Genomic DNA, 22,646 nt, shown 5'->3' with positions numbered 1-22,646 from the left:
TAAGAAATGGTTAGCCGCCCTTAACATTACCACCTTTTCGGAGTTGCTCAATCTAATGGTCCTGGAAGAATGGAAGAACAAGTTACCCTTTAATATTCTGAGGCATGTAGAAGAACGGGGAGAGAGTGATCTTATGTCTGCTGCTAAAGTGGCTGATGCGTTTGCTTTGTTGATGGGATCCCTGGGTAGTAGAGGTCGTGGTTCACTATCTAATGTTAGGTCCTCCTTTGGGGAAGGTTTTGGGGGCGCGGGTGGTAAGCCGACCGGATTCTCGCCAAATGCGTATAATTGTAAGATTAAACGAGTACTTACCAAGTATGAAGTTTGATCGCAATTTCACGAACAATTAACTGCGTCACTGAGGTATTAAACGAGAAGCCCCGGCTACCAGTCCCACGTCAGTCCTTTAGAGCAGTGTTCTTCAACCTTTTCTAAGATCATGCACCCTTCCGGGAGCTCTTGAAAAATTCATGTACCCTAGCGCCGTCGACAAAAAAAAAAAAAAAAAAAAAAAAAAAATCACATTGTTTTTTATTTTTAAGACCGAAAATATATAAATAAAAGTATTAGGTCTCTATTTTAAATATAAAAAATAGCTACTTGGTCCTAAACAATTATATAGGTGGTAACTGTATAATAAAACAATATAATTATATGTGTATACCTTTTGTATTTCTATTTTAAATGTACAAATAATGTGATTTTTCAAATGGTTTGAAAAAAAAATACAAATGGAATATCACATTGTATACACACAAGTTATAAAACAGCAAATTAAAAAGGTTTTATATTCAGTGGCTGGGTTGCTGCTGCATTGTTCCAACAATCTTTTCAAAGCGAGGTTTTATTTCACTTTCCAGTGCCCCCCTCATCAGAGAATCCACATCTTGTAACTGGTTTCGCTTTTTTGTTTTAATATCCACCAGATTAGAGAAGCCTTTCTCTGCCAGATATGTTGTTGGCATCCGCACTAGATAAGTCATGGCCATTCGTGCAAGTTCTTGGTACTCTGGAATTCCTAAAAGTGAGCACCAGAAATCTCCATAGTAGGAGAATTCATGGAATGATGACTTCTGTGCAAAATCAGTGGACAGTTCTAGCAAAGTAGGTGTCAATGATTCCAGATTGGCTAATCTGGTATTAGCTGAGACAAAGGGTTCACAATCCACATACATTCTTCGAGTGCTCTTGCCTCTTGATCAGGGAAATAGATACTAAACTTCTTTTCCAGACTGTCCAGATGAAAAATAACAAAATCCTTAATATTTTCTTCCAGCGAAGGAGATAGCACTTCCCAGTTGCACTCTTTCAAGAACTGATCAAGGAAGGAGAAACTACCGAAGTCCTTAGTTTCAACTTTTCTTTTCCATAACCCAATCTTTAACTTGAAAGCTTCAATCTTGCCAGTGACATCAAAAATATCCCCACCAAAGCCTTGAAGGGATAGGTTTAATTGATTCAGTTTCTCAAAGATAGAAGCCATGTATGATAATCTGGCAATCCAGTAGTTGTCCTGGAGCTTGACAGCCCTTTCGTCTTCTTCTTCTGTCAGAAATACACACACTTCTTCTCTTAGTGTTAGAAATCTGTTCAACACTTTGCCACAAGACAGCCAACGAACTTCTGCATGAAGTAGGAGCTTAGAAAATTCTGCATCCATTTCCTTGCAAAGCTGTTCAAACATGCGACTCTTTTTTGCTTTTGCACGGATATTATTCACTATCTTTACCACATCACTGATGATTTCGTCAAAATCACTTTTCCCCACATTTGACAGTAAATTCTTGGCAGCCAATGCCTCCCGATGTATTATAGTATAGTAACTATAGTTAATACTGAGTGTAATATACTAATATAATACACATATTTTTAATACTATAATCTCAATTTAAATTAATTTCTTACATTACACTTACAATTTTCTTCCTAAAACACCTTTTCGTAGTGTGCATTCTTGTACACACTAGCCTTGTCATGTACCCCTCCATGTACCCCATTATTTCCATGTACCCTTTGAAAAAAATCATGCACCCTGGGGTGCACCATGCACCCAGGTTGACTATCACTGCTTTAGAGAGTAGGTTTGAGGAAGCAGGTTACATACACTACGAAGCTTATTCGAGCCAAGTTCCATGAGTGTCTGGGTTTGGGTTGGGAGGGCGTTTAATACCTCAGTGACGCAGTTAATTGTTCGTGAAATTGCGATCAAACTTCATACTTGGTAAGTACTCGTTTAATCTTACAATTTCACTTCACGACCAATTAACTGACGTCACTCGGTAGTCAACGAGAACTTTAGAGACTTTCCTCAAACCTACCAAGATTTTCATACACCTCACAGATGCTTGATGAGATAGTGCGTAGGATAAAAACGAAACACCACACTGTATTTAGTTAACATATAATGTAACCCAATCCAAGAACAATGGTATACTTTTGCATGTAATACATACAAAGAGGTATATAATACCAAAATCCAAAGAAACATACATAGATGAAAACGAAACCTATGCCTATTGTTAGGACATATACACAACTTATGGTAAGATTGCCCTGGCAAAGTGACCATCTTTAATTATTGGCTTCTTGTAGTACTTGGTAAAAGTTGATTCCTTGGTCCATCCAATGGTCGATAGAATTGTTGACAAAGGTAGCTTTAGTGCTGCTTTACTGGTCGAAGCTGACCTAGTAGAATGAGGGGAAAAGATGTTGAGATTAATACCAGCAGCTTCCATAATACTTTTCGTCCAACGGCGTAAAGTGTCCCTCGAAGCTAATTTTATTGGAGGTTTTGTAGTCAGAAAAAATCTAGTGATTGTGCCCCGAATGTATTTTGTCCTATCGAGATAGTTTACAATAGAGGTGACAACACACAATTTTTTGTCTGAGGGATAGGCATCAAATATCAATTCAGACATATGGGCACCTGGTCTTGAGGTTTTAAGTGGATCACCTATCCTGAAAGTAACTCTTGATTCTGACACAGTCATGTTTCTAGTGTCTAGTAAGTGCAGAGTTTGACCGCGTTGACCAGATAATAATAGCATGAGAACTGTTACTTTCCCTGAAAGCTGAATGAGTGGTAATTCATTATCTAGTCCTAGACTCATTAAGTAATTCAGAACTAATTGTGGATCCCAGGTTGTATGACATCTAGGAAAAGATGGTCTGTCCTGAAAATTGCCTTCATAAATCTGGAGACTAAGGGATGCTGTCCAGCAGGATGCTCGCTTATATTAGCTATGGCAGATATAGCCGACCGTATGGTGTTCATGGTACTGTAGCTTCGTCCCTCCTTCTTAGATTCTGATAATAAGTACTCTAGAAATTCATTCAAAGGTGGGTGAAAGGGATTAATTTTCCTGTAGATGCAAAAACACAACCAGTTTTTGATATGTGGCCCATACTGTCTTTTAGTGCTCTCTCTCCATGATTTAAGTAAAAATTGGGCAACCTCTGTCGAAAGGCCTCGATTTTCGAATGATTCCCTGATAGCATCATTGCTGTCAACACCAACCTTTGTGCCTGTGGATGGGTTAGAGTTGGATTTTGTGGTAGAACTAGGGAATTCCGAGGAAGGAGAACGGATCGGTCACCAATAACTGAAGAGCTTTGGGGAACCAAAACTGGGTTGGCCACAGTGGTAAAACCATCAGTACTGTTGCCTCCTCTTCTTGCAATTTCTTTAGGGCTCTGGAGATCATACTGAAAGGTGGGAAAGCATACACTTTTTTATTGGTCCAGTTCAATGTAAAGGCATTAATATGTGTGGCAGATGGGTCTGGTTTCCATGAAACGTAGGCAGACACTTGTGCATTGATGCGAGTAGCAAAAAGATCAACCTCAGGTGTAAAATAAAGCTGACAAAGTCTCTTGAAAATATGGGGCCGTAGCATCCACTCGGCATCTAGGTTTTTGACTCTGGATTCCTTGTCTGCTTCCACATTTTGTAGGCCCTCAATATGCTGTGCCGATAAGGTAATTCCCCTTGACTCAGCCCATTCAAAAATTTGTTCTATTAATGTATTAAGGTTAGGCTTAGTGCTACCGCAACGTTCTATACAGGCGACTGTAGTGGAATTGTCAGAGCGAAGGCGGATGTGAGTTTCTTTGGTATCCTTACAAAGGGATCTTAGGCCTAAAAGAATGGCTTTTAATTCCAAGCAGTTGATATGATCCAATTCCTCATGAGCCCAGTGGCCCCCCGTCTTAGCATCTCCTACTACTGCACCCCAACCTGTCAGGCAGGCATCTGAGAACATAACTAGTTGGGGGGAAGAAGATCTTAGTGATTTTACCTGAGAATCTACATTGTGAATCCACCAATAGATTAGTTCCCTAGCATGGTCATCCAAAGTAATTTTTGAATTATAATTACCATGTGTCCTGGTAAGTTCTCTGTTCCGAATTATCTCAAGATATTTGTATCGCAGTGGAGCCAACTCTACAGCTGGATCCGAAGCTACAGTCAGACCAATGAAGGAGGACAAATGAAGCAAGGTGACCTCTTTCTTTAGTAGGAGCCTGCCTTGTGCCTTAATGCGTTCTTTCCTAACGGGAGGCAAGGCGACAGTCATGTCAGCAGAATTTAGCACAACCCCAAGATATTTAATATCCTGTGTAGGTTGCAAAACAGATTTCTGAACATTTATAGTAAGCCCTAAAGAGTCAAATAGGCGTAAGGCATAGAGTGCATTAGTCCTAACTTCCTCTGCTGACGCAGCAATGAAAATACAGTCATCTAGATAGCAAGACACAATGATACCAAGTTTTCTAAGATGAGAGAGGGCAGGCTTTAGTAATTTAGTGAAAATCCGAGGGCTGATGTCAAACCTTGTGGAAGGCATGTGAAGCGAAACACTTGATTCTTCCACATAAATTGTAGCCATTTCCTATCCTGTGGCTTAACATAAACAGAAAAATATGCGTCCTTCAGATCCATGGTAATGAAAAACATTTTGGTTGAATTAATTGTATCACATCTTTCAGAGTGTCTAATTTAAAATGTACATGGTTAATATGATCATTAAGTTCCCTTAAATTTAGGATGACTCTAGCAGTGCCATCTCTTTTGATCGTAGGGAATACGTTAGAAAAGAACCCATGATTCTCTGCCTCGCATCTTTCGATTATTTTCTGTTTAAGGTACAAGGACAAAGCATTGTCCAGAACATGGCTATCAGCTACGGATAAGCTGAGAGGATTGGGGGTTTAATTTGTCTGGGTAAGCTGACAAACTCAAGTATATTTCCATGTACCACATCCTTGATCCAAATGTCCTTTGTTAGAGACCCCCATAGTGATCTGGCACCAAAGATTTTCCCCGCCACAAAATTATCAGGGGTATTAACCAGAGGAGGTAAAACATTACTCACCCTGGAGAGGCTTACTGGGGAGGTTTTTGTAAGTGCATCCCCTTCCCCTGGGGATGTCTCTGCCCTAAAAAAGGCCTCGTCTGGTAACGTGGTCGAGAATGAGTGGGAACTTGATAGTGCCGTCTCGTTGTTTGCTTGTTTGGAGCAAACCTCCTTCCAGAGGACTTGTAAGGATGGAAAGAGGGCCTTCCTAATTTCCTTGTCTTGTGTATCTCCTCACATTTCTTCGTCACATCAAACGGAAAGAGGTCATCTTTTCCTACCTCGCACTCCCATTTGCAAAGGTCTACCAAGGCCGAGTCGTGAACGTGGATCCTTACCACTTCTTTTCTCAGCTGATTTATATAATTAACAGCTGACGAAAGTAGCCTAAGGCTGTTATTTAGTCCATCTAGGTAGGAATTTAAGGTCTTGCCTTTTTTGTCCCCGATATCGCTAATGTAGCGAGCGATGGGGACTATTACTTTTGTAATCAGAAATCTGCTTCGTCCGTGTCACGGGAAGGTGGCAAGGAGTTGAACGTGTCTAGTTCATCCAATGGATCAGGCAGGCATTCCGAAATTTCAGTGGCTTCATCCTCAGAAGAGGAAATGTTATGAAAGGCACTAAAGTTTGCACGGCTTTCCTGCAACACATCAGCCTGCGTTGGCTCCTTGTCTAGTTTTCCAATTAGGTCACTTAACAAGGCGGTCAGTCGGTTAAAGTCGTCACCTCCGGACGAACACTCAGCTGCTGTGTTGGCGTGGCTGGGACCCGCCACTGGCGGCGGTGAACTACGGTCAGGCCGTGGCTGAATACAACCTTCCTCGACTCTCTCGACCAGGGGAGACTTCCTTTTCTTTGCAGGAATATCCACGGAATCCTTGGTAGGTCTCTTTCTATCTGAGGAAGACGAGGATGAACGCCTTGGCGTTTCGTGAGCCTTGTCCCGCTGGTCCGACATCAGTCTGCCCGAAAGAAACGGTACAGAGTCACACAAGGCTTACAATATATGTCTGCAGAACATATATGTATCTTTCACTAAACTAACACTTGCCGTAGTGTGAAAGCTTACCAGGCTAAACTCCGTGTGGAGTACGCCGGTGAAAAAACGAAGTGGAGAGCGGTGAGCGAGTGGTGGAACTGCGTGGGGACTAGCAGTGAACTGACGTGGGACTGGTAGCCGGGGCTTCTCGTTGACTACCGAGTGACGTCAGTTAATTGGTCGTGAAGTGAAATAGATTTCTGGTGCTCACTTTAGGAATTCCAGAGTACCAAGAACTTGCGAATGGCCATGACTTATCTAGTGCGGATGCCAACAACATATCTGGCAGAGAAAGGCTTCTCTAATCTGGTGGATATTAAAACAAAAAAGCGAAACCAGTTACAAGATGTGGATTCTCTGATGAGGGGGGCACTGGAAAGTGAAATAAAACCTCGCTTTGAAAAGATTGTTGGAACAATGCAGCAGCAACCCAGCCACTGAATATAAAACCTTTTTAATTTGCTGTTTTATAACTTGTGTGTATACAATGTGATATTCCATTTGTATTTTTTTTTCAAACCATTTGAAAAATCACATTATTTGTACATTTAAAATAGAAATACAAAAGGTATACACATATAATTATATTGTTTTATTATACAGTTACCACCTATATAATTGTTTAGGACCAAGTAGCTATTTTTTATATTTAAAATAGAGACCTAATACTTTTATTTATATATTTTGGTCTTAAAAATAATTTGTTTGTGTCGGCGTAGGGTACATGAATTTTTCAAGAGCTCCCGGAAGGGTGCATGATCTTAGAAAAGGTTGAAGAACACTGCTGTAAGAAACCAGGACACACGATCCAGAAATGTAGACACCCAAATTGTAAGGCCTCTCAATGTCAACTTTCTTTAGTGGCCCCTAAACCTAACACATTTGAGAACAAGAAACCAGTGGCCCTAGCTAACCCTGTCAACTCTCCTCTAGAACTTTATGACTCGTACATGTATCAAGGTAAAGTGTCCCTGACTGATGGTAAAGACAAGGCAATAAATGTCAAAGTTCTGCGTGATACAGGTGCTGCCCCATCCATCTTAAGGGAAGATGTCATCCCTAACATCAAACAGGCTTTCACTGGGGAGAAGGTGATCCTTACAGGTCTCGAATCACAGCTCTCCTATCCCTTGGCTAATATTAGCTTACAGTGCCCTTTCATTTCAGGAGAGGTTGAAGTAGCCATTAAACCTGGTGAACTGCCAGTACCGGGGGTACATCTTGTACTGGGTAATGATCTTGTGGGTAACTTGGCTGTTCCAAACTTAATTGTTCTTGATTCCCCCTTAACAGAAAGTCCCACTAAGACCCTGGACGAAACATCCCCTCACTTCTTCCCAGTGTGTGCAGTCACCAGGTCTCAGTCCAAGTCCCCTGCCCTTTCACCACCTCCTCCACCAATGATTGCCTCTACTGACAACTTGTACAATAACATCATTTCAAAGGAGAATTTGATTAATGCTCAGGAACAGGATCTCACTTTGGCTAAGATCAGACATGTTGCCAGTGAGACAAAGGATATGTCTAAATTGCCTTGTTTTTATTATCAGGAAGGAGTCCTGATGCGTGCCTACAGACCTCCTGAACTGAAACAACTAGACACCTGGTCAGAAACACATCAAGTTGTCATCCCTTGTCTGTAAGACCAGCCATTATAGAACTAGCTCATGATGGATTGTCAGGTCATCTAGGCATCCAAAAACCTACAAGAAGGCTCTTCAACATTTTTTTGGCCAGGAATGAAAAGGATGTGTCACACTATGTAAAACATGTCACATATGTCAAATTGTGGGTAAGCCTAACGAACGCCTTGTGCCAGCTCCTCTGACGCCTATTCCAGTTCAGACGGAGCCCTTCGAAAAGATCATTCTAGACTGCGTAGGGCCCTTACCCAAAACCAAACGAGGGAATCAGTATTTGTTAACCCTCATGGATCCCACTACCAGGTACCCTGAAGCATTCCCTCTTAAGAACATCACATCAAAGACCATTGTAAAACATCTAATACATTTTTTCACCTCGGTAGGAATTCCAAAACAAATTCAGTCTGACAAGGGTAGCAATTTCACTAGCAATTTTTTCCAACAGATAGTGAATGAGCTAAACATCGACCATGTAACCTCCTCGGCTTACCACCCCAATCCCAAGGCTGTCTGGAGCGGTTTCACCAAACATTAAAATCCATGATGAAGAAGTATTGCTTGGAGCATCAAGGAGACTGGGATGAAAGTATTTCTTTCCTTCTCTTCGCTTTAAGAGAATCTCCTCAAGATTCTTTAGGTTACTCCCTTTTGAATTACTCTATGGTAGACAGATCAGGGGGCCTCTCAAAATATTAAAGGATCAATGGTTTACTCAAAATACTCCTTCAAGCCCCAGTGTGTCTGACTACATCAGTAACCTTAAGAATAAAATCAGTGAAGTCAGATCTTTTGCTAAATCAAACTTCCTCAAATCTCAAACTAAAATGCAACAGAATTCTCTTCCCAAATCTGTCATGAGAAGTTTCAAACCAGGAGACAAGGTTTTACTTTTCTCCCACTCCAGGCAATGCTCTTCACAGTAAGTTCATGGGACCTTATGTTGTGGCTCAAAAACTAAGTCCATTAAATTATGTGGTCCACACTCCTGACCGTCGTAAGGATTCCCAACTAGTTCATATTAATCTAATGAAACCTTACCACTCCAGAGAACCAGAGGACGACTTGTCTCGCACTGTACCTGTATGTCTGGTAGGGAAGGAGTCTGGTCCTGTGTCCCCTGAGGAAGAGTCCGACATCGAATTCCTCTTCTCGTCACCTAAAGGACGCCCCTCAAACAGCCAAATCATGTCCAACCTTGATGAGGTGTTTCTTTCCTTAACACCTTCACAACAGTCTGATCTTAAAAAGTTATTGCTAGACTTTTCAGAAATCACAGGTGACCTTCCAGGACTTTGTACTACTATCCAACATGATATAACATTAATATCTAATGACATCAAGCCTATAAGACAACCAGCCTATCGCATTTCACCCATTAAAAGAGACTTGATGAAAAAAGAGGTAGACTATCTGCTCTGTCATCACCTTACAAAACCTAGTATATCCCCTGGGCTTCTCCCTGCCTGTTAACATCTAAGCCAGATGGTAGTAGTCAATTTTGCACCGACTACAGGAAATTAAATAAAGTGACGGTGCCAGACTCCTACCCATTGCCCTTGATAGAGGACCTTATAGATAGCATAGGAGTAGCCAAATTTGTAACCACTATAGATTTACTTAAAGGTTACTACCAGATTCCTCTCTCGGATGAGGCCCAAATAATATCCGCCTTCATCATCCCCTTCGGACTATACCAATACACAGTGATGCCCTTCGGCTTGTCTAATGCTCCCGCCACCTTCCAGAGGGCTATAAATTACATCATCCAGTACTTGGAGGGAACAGCTGCCTATCTGGACGACCTGGTGGTGACTTTGGATGACTGGGTGACACATCTGACCCGTCTTCGGAGGCTGATGGGTCGGTTGCAGGAAGCCGGGCTTACAATCAACCCGGCCAAGTCCACCTTCGGGAAGTCTACGGTGGTCTACCTGGGACATGTGGTGGGGAACGGCAAGGTTCGCCCCAAGAGAGCCAACGTGGAGGCCATCCTTGGCTTCCCTGTCCCTACTACCAGGAAAGCTCTCATGAGGTTCTTGGGGATGGCTGGTTTCTACAGACGCTTCTGTAGGAACTTCTCCACCCTGGCCGCCCCCTTGACGGACCTTATCAGCACTTCCGTCCCCTTCCACTGGACCCCGACCTGTGACCAAGCCTTCCAACATCTCAAGGCGTTCCTCTCCTCGGAGCCAGTGGTCTGGACGCCAGATCACTCCCGCCCCTTCCATCTACAAGTGGACGCGAGTGGAGTTGGAGTGGGTGCTGTCCTACTACAAACGGACCCCACAAGCGGCATCCTCCATCCCATCGCCTATCACTCCGCCAAGCTGAAGAAACATCAACTCAACTACTCCACCATCGAGAAGGAGGCTCTGGCACTCGTCCTGGCGCTCCGTTTTGAGTGCTACCTTCATCCTGGTCCTCAAACTACGAAGGTCTTCACCGATCACAATCCTCTGGCCTTCCTTCACGCCATGAAGAACCGAAACCAACGCATTCTTAGGTGGGCCTTGTTAACTCAACCCTTCAACTTGGAAGTCCACCATATCAAGGGGGTGGACAACATCATCGCCGACGCCTTATCAAGATCTCCCGTCTCACCACCTTCATGAGCCCATTACGGAGGTCTTAGGGGAGGAAATGTTACAGCCCGCCCGTAACATACTCCACTACCATCACCTCCTCCGCTTGTTACCTCGTTCGCCACCTCTCCGCCTCCCTTCCACGTCACCGTCTCGTGAACCTTCCACGCCACCGTCTCATGAACCCTCCACGTCACCGTCTCATGAAGCCCCGCTACTGTCCCGAAGTTCGATTCACGCGGCCCAATTCGACTCCAGCGGAAGTGTTAAAGCAAGCTCGGCTTTCTGGAAAGTCAAGTCGAGGTCCAGGCCTCAACCAGTGAACACAACGCCTCTTGGGACTACTGTGGGATCAACCATCACCCAGCACTTCACCACTGCGACACCGCATAAGTATCACTTCCCCTCGTCCCGTGTTTTCCACATTGCCTCCATATAGGATTACGATTATTGTTAGGTATTAAGTTGGGTTCTTTATTGTTGTATTTATTTCTGTGTTATATGTATGTGTGTGTCATTTTCCTGTGTTTCATGTTATATATCTGTTTCATGTCTCATGTTATATCTGTGTGTGTCAGTTTCATTATGGGTTATTAAAATAGCTTTTTAAAGTGCCCCCTTTGCATTTCCTCACCAGTTGAACCTGCAGTGTTTTTTTTATTGTTATTGTTCACCGGCTCCCTGATGCCAATCTTACCCGTTTAACCCGTGAACGTAACAAAAGCAATTCTCAAAGGTGTTTGTAGTGGAACCAGAAGGCAAGGTACCAGATTGTGTGATGAAGGATGTACAAATATTGAATTATTTGGAAATAAGTTAAGTTAAAAATCGAATCATAGAAAAGCTAAAGAAGCACAAATCTGGACCTGATGGAATCCACCCCAGGATTATAAAGGTACTAGTGCCTTTAAAAATAATTTTCCACAATTTTTTTGAGCATAAGAAACTTCCTCATGACTGGCTTATTGCCCATATTATGTCTATATTTAAAAAGAGTGACAAGTGTGATCCAGGAAATTATAGGCCAGTCAGCCTAATGAGTGTTATATGTAAGATCATTGAGACCATAATAAGGGATGAGATAATGACACACATGAAAACATATAATTCATTTAGTGAAAAACAATATGGTTTTCTCCCACGATAGTCAACAGTGTTGCAGCTTATAAAAGTTCTGGAGAGATAGACTGATGTTATTGATGAGGGGCATGCAGTGAATGGGATATACTGTAACTTCATGAAGACTTTTGACAGAGTTGCACATATAATGTCTTTAAGTAAAATAAATTGTCATGATATTGTAAAGAAATTTCAAAAAAATGGATTGCACATTTTCTAACAAAGATATCAAAGAGTGGTAGTCAAGGGAGAAAAATGAAAATAGAAGTCAGTGACAAGTGGAGTGCCACAGGGTCCTTGCTGTTTGTTCTTTTTATAAATTATCTCCCAGATATTATAACAAATGGCAGTGAAAGTTACATGTATGCAGATTATACCAACATTTTTTTACTTATCAAAGGGCAAGGGAACTATCAGAAGCTGCAGCAAGATAGAGAAGATGTGCATTCCTGGAGTAAAAAAAAAATCACTTTGATAAACATAAATACATGAGGATTGGGAAAACATCCATTAAACATCAAGGCTACAAAATAGGGAAAAAAAAAAATAAATAAATAAATAAGGTGGACTCTGCAAAAGATGTGTGTGTGTTATCATCAATGATAAAGTAGGTTGTGCAGATCATCTGGCAGAAAAAAGTAAATAAAGCCAATACAGTTGGGCTAAAATAAAGAACAACTTGTTGCATCGGATGCTGAGATTTTTAAAGCTTTGTTCAAAGCAGTGATAAGACCACATCTAGAATATGCAAATTTGGTCTGGAATCCTCACCTCATGAAAGACATTGAGATGGTGGAGAATGTGTTATGTAGAGCTGCGAGGATGGTTCCAGAACTAAAAGCTCTCAGTTATGAAGAAAGACTCACTCACTAGCTTACTGAACAGCATGGGGAAATGTGATGGAAACTTTCAAGATTCTTACAGGAAAAAAAATGATGGGATATGTTGCAACTGATTACTGAAATATAATTAAGTTAGAACAAATAGAGGAAATTCACTGAAACTTTGAAGCCAAGAACCAAATTAAATGTAAGGAAATACAGTGGAGACTCAATACTTGAACTTAATTAATTCCAAATGACCGTACAAGTATTAAACAGTTTGACTATTGATACCTTTAAATTTAAATTTATACAATGAACAATTTTTCTACTTCTTCGCTTAAATTACCTTTTCACACCAATTGCCAAACCAGCTCTTTTAATGAGCTGTCTTCTTCAGTATTGTGGCTAGTGTAGATTTAGCCAAACAATACTCAGCTGTAAGATCAGTTATTCTTCCTACTGTCTCGTATTTACCAATAATCTCCTTTTTCCTTCCAATGGTTATCACTACATTCTTTCTTCAGTGCCACTGTAAGCATCTAAATGCAAAGAAAAAAAAAATGCAAAGAGAAAGCACAGGACAATGTTATTCTTAAGACAGCGAAGGATAAACTGGCTGTGGTGAAGCAGTGGACCAGTGGAGTGCGTGGGATGGCAGGAAGGGAGAGAGACCCTTTGTTTACAGCCACGTGGATGGACGTTCGACTAATAGGTTTTCTTTGGGGGGGTATCAAGTCGAACTTTTGCATTCGACTATTGAAAAGTTTGACTATTTAGGCATTCGAGTATTGAGTCTCCACTGTATGCCTTTTCATGTAGGGTAGTAAATTGCCTGAGTGGGTAGATCCAGCAACTCCCATAACAAAATCTGAGGCAAAACTAGATAAATTCTGGGCAAATGAAGACTTGTAATATGACTATAAAGCACATGAGATCCACCATACACTACTGGAATACAGAAAGGAAGATGTGGAAGCACAGACATAAGCCTTCCAGGAGGTCAACTGTAAGAACTGTAAGATTTTAAAACTACCAGAGGCCATCAACACAAGTTGGCCCATGTAAGCACCAGCCTAGACATTAGGAAATGTTCATTCGCAATATGTAATATTGGCCCTTGGGGTTTCCCTACCCGAATCTGTTACACATCTCAGTCTTGAGTCTCAAATCTGCTTCATCATCTCATCTTGGGAATCTGCTTTTATTAATATTACGTTTACTGATGTTAACTTATCTTATTACTTATTGTTGCTTATGATGCCCTCTCCAGCCCTTTTGAATTTTTATTCGAATTATGGAGTACATACAGGTAATTCTTGATTTACTCGTGTTTAACTTACGCATTTTTGTTAATACATGACCAAAAAAACATTATAATCAAATCTGTGCGATCGGTTTACTTATACATGATTTGGCCCAACCACATTTTGAAACTGAGAGCCAGATGCAATTTCAAACCGCGCTAGAAAGTGGACAGCGACGGCGAGTGCTTGTGAGGGGTGAAGACATTGGCGTCCTGCGTTTATTTTATTTTTTTGCTAGTGTTTACTTTTATGTGGGGTTATTTTTTTAATAAGTGGATTTTTGATAAAGTGGAAAAGCTCAGAGGAAGATGGTGACTGACTATGGTGTGTGTGGTGAAGGCAGTGACACAGTGAGTGTTGTGTTAACATATTCTTTGTTTTGTTGTTTTCTCTTATTATTTGTTGTTTTCTCTTATTATTTCTTGCTCTTCCCTTTACTTTAAATATACTTCTAGTAGTTAGAATGGTAAATAATAAAAACATGTTAATTTACCCAAATAAATACAGTAGCTATTTCATACATTTTTTTTTGGACCACATCTCGCATCCTCCTTTTATCTATTGTTTCTTATGAAAATTACAAGTTTGTTTTATGCGAATTTTGATATATGAGATGCCTCTTGGAACGCATCTATCACATAAATCGAGAGTTATCTGTACTTGTATTTGTAAGGGCTGGTGCATCAGCAGAGTATGGCTTCTTTTCCCCTTACCTGAGTCATGGGACCAAGAAGCCCACCAAGTAAACATATCTGCATGTCAAGTGTCTATACAGGTGTGGCAGGGTAAATCAAATGCAGAGAGTCAATTTCTTGGCGTTTACTCATTGGAGCCACGAATACAAGTTCTTCCTCTTAAGTGCCATTCCTTCGCTCTCCCAGGACCCTCATCAAAACAAACCCCCGAAAACAACTGACGATAGAGAAGCGCGAGGCGCGCATTATGAATGTTAACAGACTCCCTTCTCTTTAAACAAAAAAAATCAAAGCACTTTCACAAAAAGAAATGAGGCAAATACTAACTGAAAAACAAAACAATGCAATTGAGCAATCTCTTACTATTATCTTAACATACATATATGTAATCACATTACATACACAAAGATCCATTTTCAAAAACTCTAGCTATTTTCAATGGATTGACTCCCTTTTTAGTGAGCACATCTGCTAGCTGTGCTTTTGATTCTAACCAGAAAATCTTTACTTCCTCATTTTGTATCATTTCTTTGAGAATAGCTAGATCAATTCTTAATCTCTTTTCTGACACACTCTTTACTGAGTACACATTATCAAAAAGTGAATGATTGTCAACATAGAGCTCCACTGTCATTTTGCTTTCCCTGTTGTACAATATCTGAGACAACATGTGTCCTAGATAAAAGGCCATATCTACTGCCTCCACAGCTGCTAGTGTTTCTGAGGCCAGGGTACTCTTAACAACTCTTCTTATTTTCTTGGCCTCCCAGTATAAAGGACAACTATTTCCATTCTCTCCAACAAGAAAAATCACAAAACCTCCAGCACTACTGAATCCATCAGGAAGATTAGCATGTGAAGCATCACTGTACACAGCCAACTTGCACTTGGTAACATCACCTAAACATGGGAAGTACATTGAGCTCTTAAAAGTACAGGCTTTTCTTAGACACTTGTTTGCCTCAAGCAAATCTTCTACTTTGGGTGTGTTTACTTTACAACTAAGTTCCAATACATCATATGACAAATCAGGTCTTGAGTTGGTACATAACCACCCTAGTTGGCCTACTAGACTCCGAAAATTCTCCTTTTCTTCTTCATTACACTCCACATTCTTATTAAGTCCTCTCATGGCACTCACATTAACACAGTCTAAAGTCTTGCAGTACTCATTTTGGTGAAGTGTTACACCAAGTTCATTTTGTACAACATTCATTCCTATGTATCTGAAAACAGTGTCATTTTGTTCCCTAACTTGAAAATGCCTCCTGATCTGAGCAATGACAATATTTTCAAATCTCTCAGTTCCTCCCCACAAAAAATCATCTACATGCATCAAAACATTCCACACAGTTTTCCTTCACAATGCCAATAGAATGCTGCAGGGTCAGTTTTCACCTGAATACACCCCGTCTTTAACAAGAAACTCTTCACTGTTAGATACCAATTCCTAGCAGCATCATTAAGGCCATAGACACATTTTTCAATTTCCATAGCAAACTGTCATCACAACCAGCCTCATCAGGGGGAACAAGATACACTTCTCGCTCAAGGTGTTCACTTTGTAGGAATGCAGCTTTAATGTCAATGGAATTCACTGCCCATCCTTTGGATGACAATATAGCCATGAATGATCTCAACACTTCCTTACTCACTGTTGGTGAATCTGACTGAACCTTTTCTTTTCTTCAAAACCTCTGGCAACCAGCCGTGCTTTCATTTTCTTTTTTCCTTCATTGGTTTCTTTTTCTGTCACCACCCATCGAGTAGATAATGCCTTTTGACCTTTGTTTGGCACCTCCTCAAACACACCAAATCTCTTCCAGCTCTTCAGTTCATCATCTTTTGCTTTATCAAGTTCAGTCTGTTTTACATTTTCACAAGCCATCACTATTTCATTGGGTTCTTGCACTTCATCTCTTTCCACAACTGGTGTCCATTCTTCAACATCACTATTCCAATCAATGGCTGATACATGTCCATTTTCATACTCAATATTCCTCCAGCTACTATATTTTCCAGTAGCTTTTCCAGCACGACTGTGTACAGTAACTGTCTGCCACTCATCTGAGTTCTTAGGTAGGAATTTCACTCTCTGTCCAATCTTAGGAACACTTTTCAAGCTTACACTGTCCTTGGGTGTGTTCACAACTGAAGACTGGTCCACTTTTTCCTCTTCCACTGTTTCACTACCACTTACATCTTTTCCATATTTTCCACTGGATTTACTACTGCCTCAATCTCTTTCTTGTCACTTCTGATTTTGTCTTCATTTTCCTTTTTATGCCTTAACATACCCAGTAGTGCACTCCTCCCTTCTGCAGTGTCTCTTTCAAACCGGTATGGCATCTCTTGAACGTGTGTTTCATGTGCTCTCACAATATTGGATCCATACTTCAAGATTACTGTCTTACCATCTTGACCAATAACTGTGGCTGGGCCTTTCCATTCCTTTTGTTCATCTCTCTTAAAGTAGACATGGGCTCCACTTTTATGGACTTTACCACTGGATCTCACTTTGTGCCTTAGTGCTCGTCGTATCTTCTCTGAAGTCTCAGCAGCAATGAAAGCTTTCCTGGCAGAGTGACTGGCATTGAGATGTTTAGCTACCACTTCACTTGTTGTTGTACCTTCAAGTGCCGGAAGCTCGTCACTCAAAGTACACGGTAGATTAGGGTTACGCCCGTACACGAGTTGATATGGGCTGAAACCAGCTACCATCTGAAGACAGTTTTTTGCATTAACTGCCCATGCTAAGGCCACCTTTAAAGACAAGTCTGGTTGCTCTGCTATTATTTTGTTGACCATTTCATCTATGACTGCATGATTTCGCTCACACAGGCCATTGCTGAAGGGAGAATGTGCTGCTGTATGCATTATGCAAATGTTCATGTTCTCACACATATCTAGGAATGTACTATTGGCGAACTCTCCACCGTTGTCGCACAAAAATTTCCTAGGGGCTCCTAAACCAGATCCCAACCATGTCTCAATAAGCTTCTCTACAATCTCCTTTGGCTCTTTACTTCTTGTTACACACGATTTTGAGAACCTTGTTGCCATGTCCACCATATGTAGGAAATATATATCTCCTTTCTTGTATTCCTTCAGGTCTATAGCCACAACTTCATTGAATTCCTTTGCCATGTTTACACTAACAACTGGCCTGGATGGTGTTTTCTTATACTTCATGCATATCTCACAAGCATCTGACACTTCTTCAGCATATACATTGCAAATTTCATCTTCAACACCTGCATCCTTCAATAACTGAATCAGTCTCTTACTTGTGGGATGACCAAACTGCTGATGTAGTTTTTCAATCTTCTTTCTCTTTTCCTTTTCATCATTACCCAAAGTTAGCATTATTTCCTGTGTTATCTTCCAGGTTTCTTTCTTGTCCCTTATTGGAAGATAGTAATGTCCTGAGGGTGTGCAACTCAAATCTACAGTTTTTCCATGAATGATGGCAGTATCATTTTCTAGGTCTATTTTCATCTGTGCTCTTTTCATTGCCTTCTTACTAAACAAAAGTGGTATAGAGCAATCCACTACATCAGACGTTACACTTGCTCTGTTACCTATGATGTTCACAGGAAATTTTACCTTTTTCATTGATTTGTACTCAACTCCATCTCCAAACCTGAATACTGTTCCACTTTCTTGCTCTTCTATCTTCGATTTTTCTTCCTCTGACAAAGTCTGTGTGTATGATTCCAACCAGTCAATGCCACACACTGTAGTATTGCAGGCAGTGTCTAGAATGGCATAACTAACAGACTCTGCCATTAACACTGGCATCACTGTAGAATTCTCAACAACAGCATATGACTCTGCCTCTTTGTACTCATCTTCAGTATAATTGGTTACATACACACTTCTTGTACATGCTGGGGACAAATGATACTCTGAGCCACATATGAAACACTTTCTAACATTACCAAACCTGTCAGCACTGTTTTTCTGTCCACTTCTCTCACTTCTATAACCCATACTTCCTCTAGCTCTAATTCCTCCACGTCCTCTTCTCCTTGTGACCACATTGACATCCTCTGTGTTGAACACCGGTTCAGATTTCACTACAACTGCAGGAGGCTCACTGACACTGTTCCCAGACCCGGCACCTAAGGACAGCACTTCTTGACTACCAAAGAATTTCTTGAGGGCTTTCTGCATAGAATCAAACATTTCATCTGGCTCACTGAAAGACACTGCTGTCAACACTATCTGTTTGTCTTTAACTTCTAGTCCGGCACAGTCCAACAGCTTGAATGCCAAAATACACTTTGGTATACTCACTTTGTACTTCTCCAAAGCCGAATTCCTCTTCACAAACTCCAAGATATACTGCTCCATAGTACCTTCCTTTCCTTTCTTGTAGCTGTCGAACCTCGTCCACGCCTCATACGCAGCTGACATCTCATCCTTTTGTACCATTTGTCCAGATGTCTCAACAAAACCTCCACTCCATCATCCTTCGCCAAATCATCAATGTTAACTTCCTCAAAAATCTTGCCTCTCACCTCACTTCCTTCTGGGAATGCCAAGGCGACGGTCACAGCTTGTTTCTTCTTCTCAACATTAGTGACAAGCTGCCATCCCCTTAATTCCTGCTTCCACCGGTCATAGGTCTTGTCCCCTCCAAATCTTGGGACCAATGCTCGCCCGCCGTTGTCGCCCATGTTTACCTCGTCTTCTTTCTTCCTTGTTTTCGAGTGTCGCCTTCACCCTGCCACGCAACTACGCTCTGCTACCATTTGTCAAGTGTCTATACAGGTGTGGCAGGGTAAATCAAATGCAGAGAGTCAATTTCTTGGCGTTTACTCATTGGAGCCACGGATACAAGTTCTTCCTCTTAAGCGCCATTCCTTCGCTCTCCCAGGACCCTCATCAAAACAAACCCCCGAAAACAACTGACGATAGAGAAGCGCGAGGCGCGCATTATGAATGTTAACACAGGATTCATCATTCTTTCCCAGTCTCCACACTGACTCTCTTTCATTCTCTGACCTATTCACAATCATTACCTTGCTCTTCTCACTGCTAAAACTTACCCCAAAGTCTCTCCCATATCCATCTACAGCATTCAACAAGCTTTGAAACTCATCTGTTGATTCACTCAATTACAATGTCATCTGCATACAAGAGCATGCATATCTTACATTTACTCTTGCATTCATTCTTCTCATTCAGGCAGCCAGTTTCTCTGTGTATAAGCTAAAAAGGGTTGGTGGCAATATGCAACCCTGCCTAACTCCTCTTTCACTCTTCACCCAGTCTGTCACTACATCTCCTACTTTGTAAATCACCATTGTATCCACATACATACTTCACACTATGTTAACTATCTTTGTGCTCAACCCAATTTTTTTCTAGGACTAGCTATAGCAAGCATTTCTCTATTAACCCTATCATATGCCTTTTCTATGTCTAGAAAACTTAAGTATAATTTATTACCATCCTTCTTCTTTCTCTCAACCATTTCATTCACCACAAACAAATTATCTTCTCTCCTGCCCATCTGGAAGCCATTCTGCTCTTCACCTAACACTCCAGTTCTTTTAGTCCATTTGCACAATGTCTCATTCAGCACTGCATTAAAAAACATTCCCAACACTATCTAATAATGCTATTGGTCTATAGCTCTTCAGCTCATTCTTGCTCTTGTATCCTCCCTTATGGAACAGAGTTACCTTGCATTTATTCCACATTCTTGGCATTCTGTCTTCTTACCACACCTGGTTAAATAGCTCAGTCATCCGATCAATAACAACCTCCTCTCCATTTTAGTACATTTCATATGGTATTGCATCTGGCCCTGCTCCCTTTTAATTTTTCTGCCCTCTGACATATTTCTCCACCTCCTCCCTGCTGATTCTCTCATTCATTTCACCCGAATCCTTCCTTTCCTGAGTCACACATCCTTCTCTCACATCAAATATCTCACCTACATCTCCAATCTCTACACAAAACTCTTTAATCACCCTTCTCATATCTTCTTCGTCTATCACCAGTGCATTCCCTCTCAGGCTCTCCACATTTTCACTGTCAGGCATCCCCTCACCCCACAGGAATCTGTGCCATTCTCAGCCTTCCACACCTTTCTATCTCAAGGACTGAAGCACCTTTCTCTCACATCTAACTTTAGCATTCATTATCTTTCACTTTGTTACTCGTTGCTGACTCACATATGCTGTCCATGCATTCTGGTACTCACTTTTGGCCTCCTCTTTCTCAATTGCCTGCATATCCTATTTATTCTCTTTCTCTATGTATATACTGGCATCCCTAATCTCAACATTTCACCATGGCTTACATGCATGCTTTCTGGCACCTGTTCTCACATACCCTATCAGGCTGGCTGCTGTGTTCTTTATATTCTCAACAAACCTATCATTCAGCTCATCCACACCATTCAAACACTCATCCTCCCAGCTTTGCTCACTCAAGACTACCTGGAAATTTTCCCATCCAACATCCCTCAACCTCCACTTTCTCCCCTTAGTGTTTGCACTCTTTCCTTCTCATCCATACAACTTATATTCAAGCACCAGCATGTTATAGTCTGAGACAATGTCAATCGTTCCATCTTCATCGATCCACATGCAGTTCACAATCTCACACATTCTCCCATTCACTAGCATATCGGCAATTACAGGCTCCTGGTTCCTAGCACACCCCATCACTCGTCCTTCTGCCAGGGTCTTATTTTAGGTTCCCCAGCTCCATCTCATTCACAAACTCATCAAGCATCTCACCATTCCTATTCATTCAATCACCTAAAATACCTACATGAGCATTCATATCTCTCATAACAATCACTTTCTCCCTTGCATGCTCTTTCACAGTCTTCAATACACCATACTTCTTACTATTCTCCCTGACTGCTCTATCACCTTCCACTCTCGTGTACACTACCACTAACCTCTCAGATCTACCACACTCATTCATGTACTCCACTTGGGCCGCTAACACATCCTCACTTTCCACACTGTCTCCTATATCAAGTTCTTCCAATCTCAGGTTCCTCACTTTCTGTGGACCAGGGCTACATCCCCTGCTTACCTTTCCTATTTTCTGCGTCCCTTACCTATCACATATTCGCCCCCTTCCATTTGCACTGCATCCCTCAAATGTGTGTCTCAGTTATTCCTACCATATCTAGGTTCCTCCCTATTCAACTCCTTACATGCATCCTCAAATTTTCCAATGCCCCATCCTCTCAGAGACATTCATACAGCCTAATTTCATACATAAACTTGCCTGTTGGGTGTCTTCTTGATCTTGATCTTGATCTTGATGCTACAGGTGAAGCAGAATTTCTTCTGAGTCAGGCCTTTGTATTGGCAGTGCCTGTAGGGAAAATAAGAAAAAAACACAAACAACAAAGAGGACAATCACCATCTTTCACACCACTAGTTCCTGCATCTAGCATGCCACATTCTTTCCAGGAACTCTTCCATAGCCTCAATCATCCTTTCATTTGTCTCCCCACAGAGTCCCAGCAGCACCACCATCCATTCCCTTCCTGTCATCTCCACTCTGTCATGCCTCAGCTCCCTCAGCACCACTTGCATCATCTCATACCTGTCTCTGGCATACTTCACACACTCCAGCACCACATGCTCTACCGTCTCATCCTCTCCTATGTCACATATCTGGCACACTTTGCTGCGGGACTCAGACCATCTATAATTCCTTGCATTCACATCCATGCACTGTGCCCTAGCTCGGAAGAGAAGATCCCCACCCAGGCTTCCATCATACCACTTTTCATACATTGGGGCCTCTTTCTCTCTATACCATTCCAAGGTACTCTTTTGCTCAATCCTATTCCTCCAGTCACTCAGTCCCACACCTTTCACTACTCTGTCTATCTCACTCCTCCACTTCCTCACACCCGATTCTCTACCCTCTCCATTTCTAACAATCATACTCCAGTCATTCTCTAAGTGCCTTCCTTCTACCTACTGAAAAGCCCAACTAGCTATTAGACCACTCTTCACCACCATCCTGACACACTTTTTCCCCCACTTGCTACTCCTGACATTCCACAGAAACACCTTTCTCACTATTCTAA

At 41.5% G+C, this 22,646-nt stretch overlaps 4 protein-coding genes and 1 long non-coding RNA gene across 5 annotated transcripts; all 5 read right to left on the bottom strand.

Annotated features, from left to right (window-relative positions):
• Window positions 1-791: 791 nt before the first annotated feature.
• On the bottom strand, window positions 792-1,997 carry LOC123500987 (SCAN domain-containing protein 3-like). Its single transcript, XM_045249543.1, has 3 exons — window positions 1,981-1,997; window positions 1,339-1,835; window positions 792-1,144 (listed from the first exon to the last, which is right to left on the bottom strand). The coding sequence occupies exons 1-3, from the start codon at window positions 1,995-1,997 to the stop codon at window positions 792-794; spliced, it is 867 nt and encodes a 288-aa protein (XP_045105478.1).
• Window positions 1,998-2,385: 388 nt separating this feature from the next.
• On the bottom strand, window positions 2,386-3,586 carry LOC123500991. Its single transcript, XR_006673526.1, has 2 exons — window positions 3,518-3,586; window positions 2,386-2,685 (listed from the first exon to the last, which is right to left on the bottom strand). It is a non-coding gene; the product is annotated as an uncharacterized LOC123500991 (long non-coding RNA).
• A 2-nt stretch (window positions 3,587-3,588) lies between these two features.
• LOC123500990 lies at window positions 3,589-6,488 on the bottom strand. The gene is made up of 2 exons (XM_045249546.1): window positions 5,376-6,488; window positions 3,589-3,705 (listed from the first exon to the last, which is right to left on the bottom strand). Exon 1 carries the CDS (start codon window positions 6,316-6,318, stop codon window positions 5,848-5,850), a length of 471 nt encoding a protein of 156 aa, XP_045105481.1. The 5' UTR covers window positions 6,319-6,488; the 3' UTR covers window positions 3,589-3,705; window positions 5,376-5,847.
• On the bottom strand, window positions 3,701-5,298 carry LOC123500986. Its single transcript, XM_045249540.1, has 3 exons — window positions 5,259-5,298; window positions 3,866-4,660; window positions 3,701-3,705 (listed from the first exon to the last, which is right to left on the bottom strand). Exons 1-3 carry the CDS (start codon window positions 5,296-5,298, stop codon window positions 3,701-3,703), a joined length of 840 nt encoding a protein of 279 aa, XP_045105475.1.
• Window positions 6,489-16,248: 9,760 nt separating the features above from the next.
• Window positions 16,249-19,523, bottom strand: LOC123500989. Its single transcript, XM_045249545.1, has 2 exons — window positions 18,899-19,523; window positions 16,249-18,596 (listed from the first exon to the last, which is right to left on the bottom strand). Exons 1-2 carry the CDS (start codon window positions 19,246-19,248, stop codon window positions 16,763-16,765), a joined length of 2,184 nt encoding a protein of 727 aa, XP_045105480.1. The 5' UTR covers window positions 19,249-19,523; the 3' UTR covers window positions 16,249-16,762.
• Window positions 19,524-22,646: the final 3,123 nt, after the last annotated feature.

The sequence above is a fragment of the Portunus trituberculatus genome, unplaced genomic scaffold, assembly GCF_017591435.1.
Source record: "Portunus trituberculatus isolate SZX2019 unplaced genomic scaffold, ASM1759143v1 PGA_scaffold_63__7_contigs__length_466372, whole genome shotgun sequence".
NCBI lineage: Eukaryota > Metazoa > Arthropoda > Malacostraca > Decapoda > Portunidae > Portunus > Portunus trituberculatus.
The sequence above is the reverse complement of the archived record's forward strand: the minus strand, read 5'-3'. Positions and strand labels throughout refer to the sequence as shown.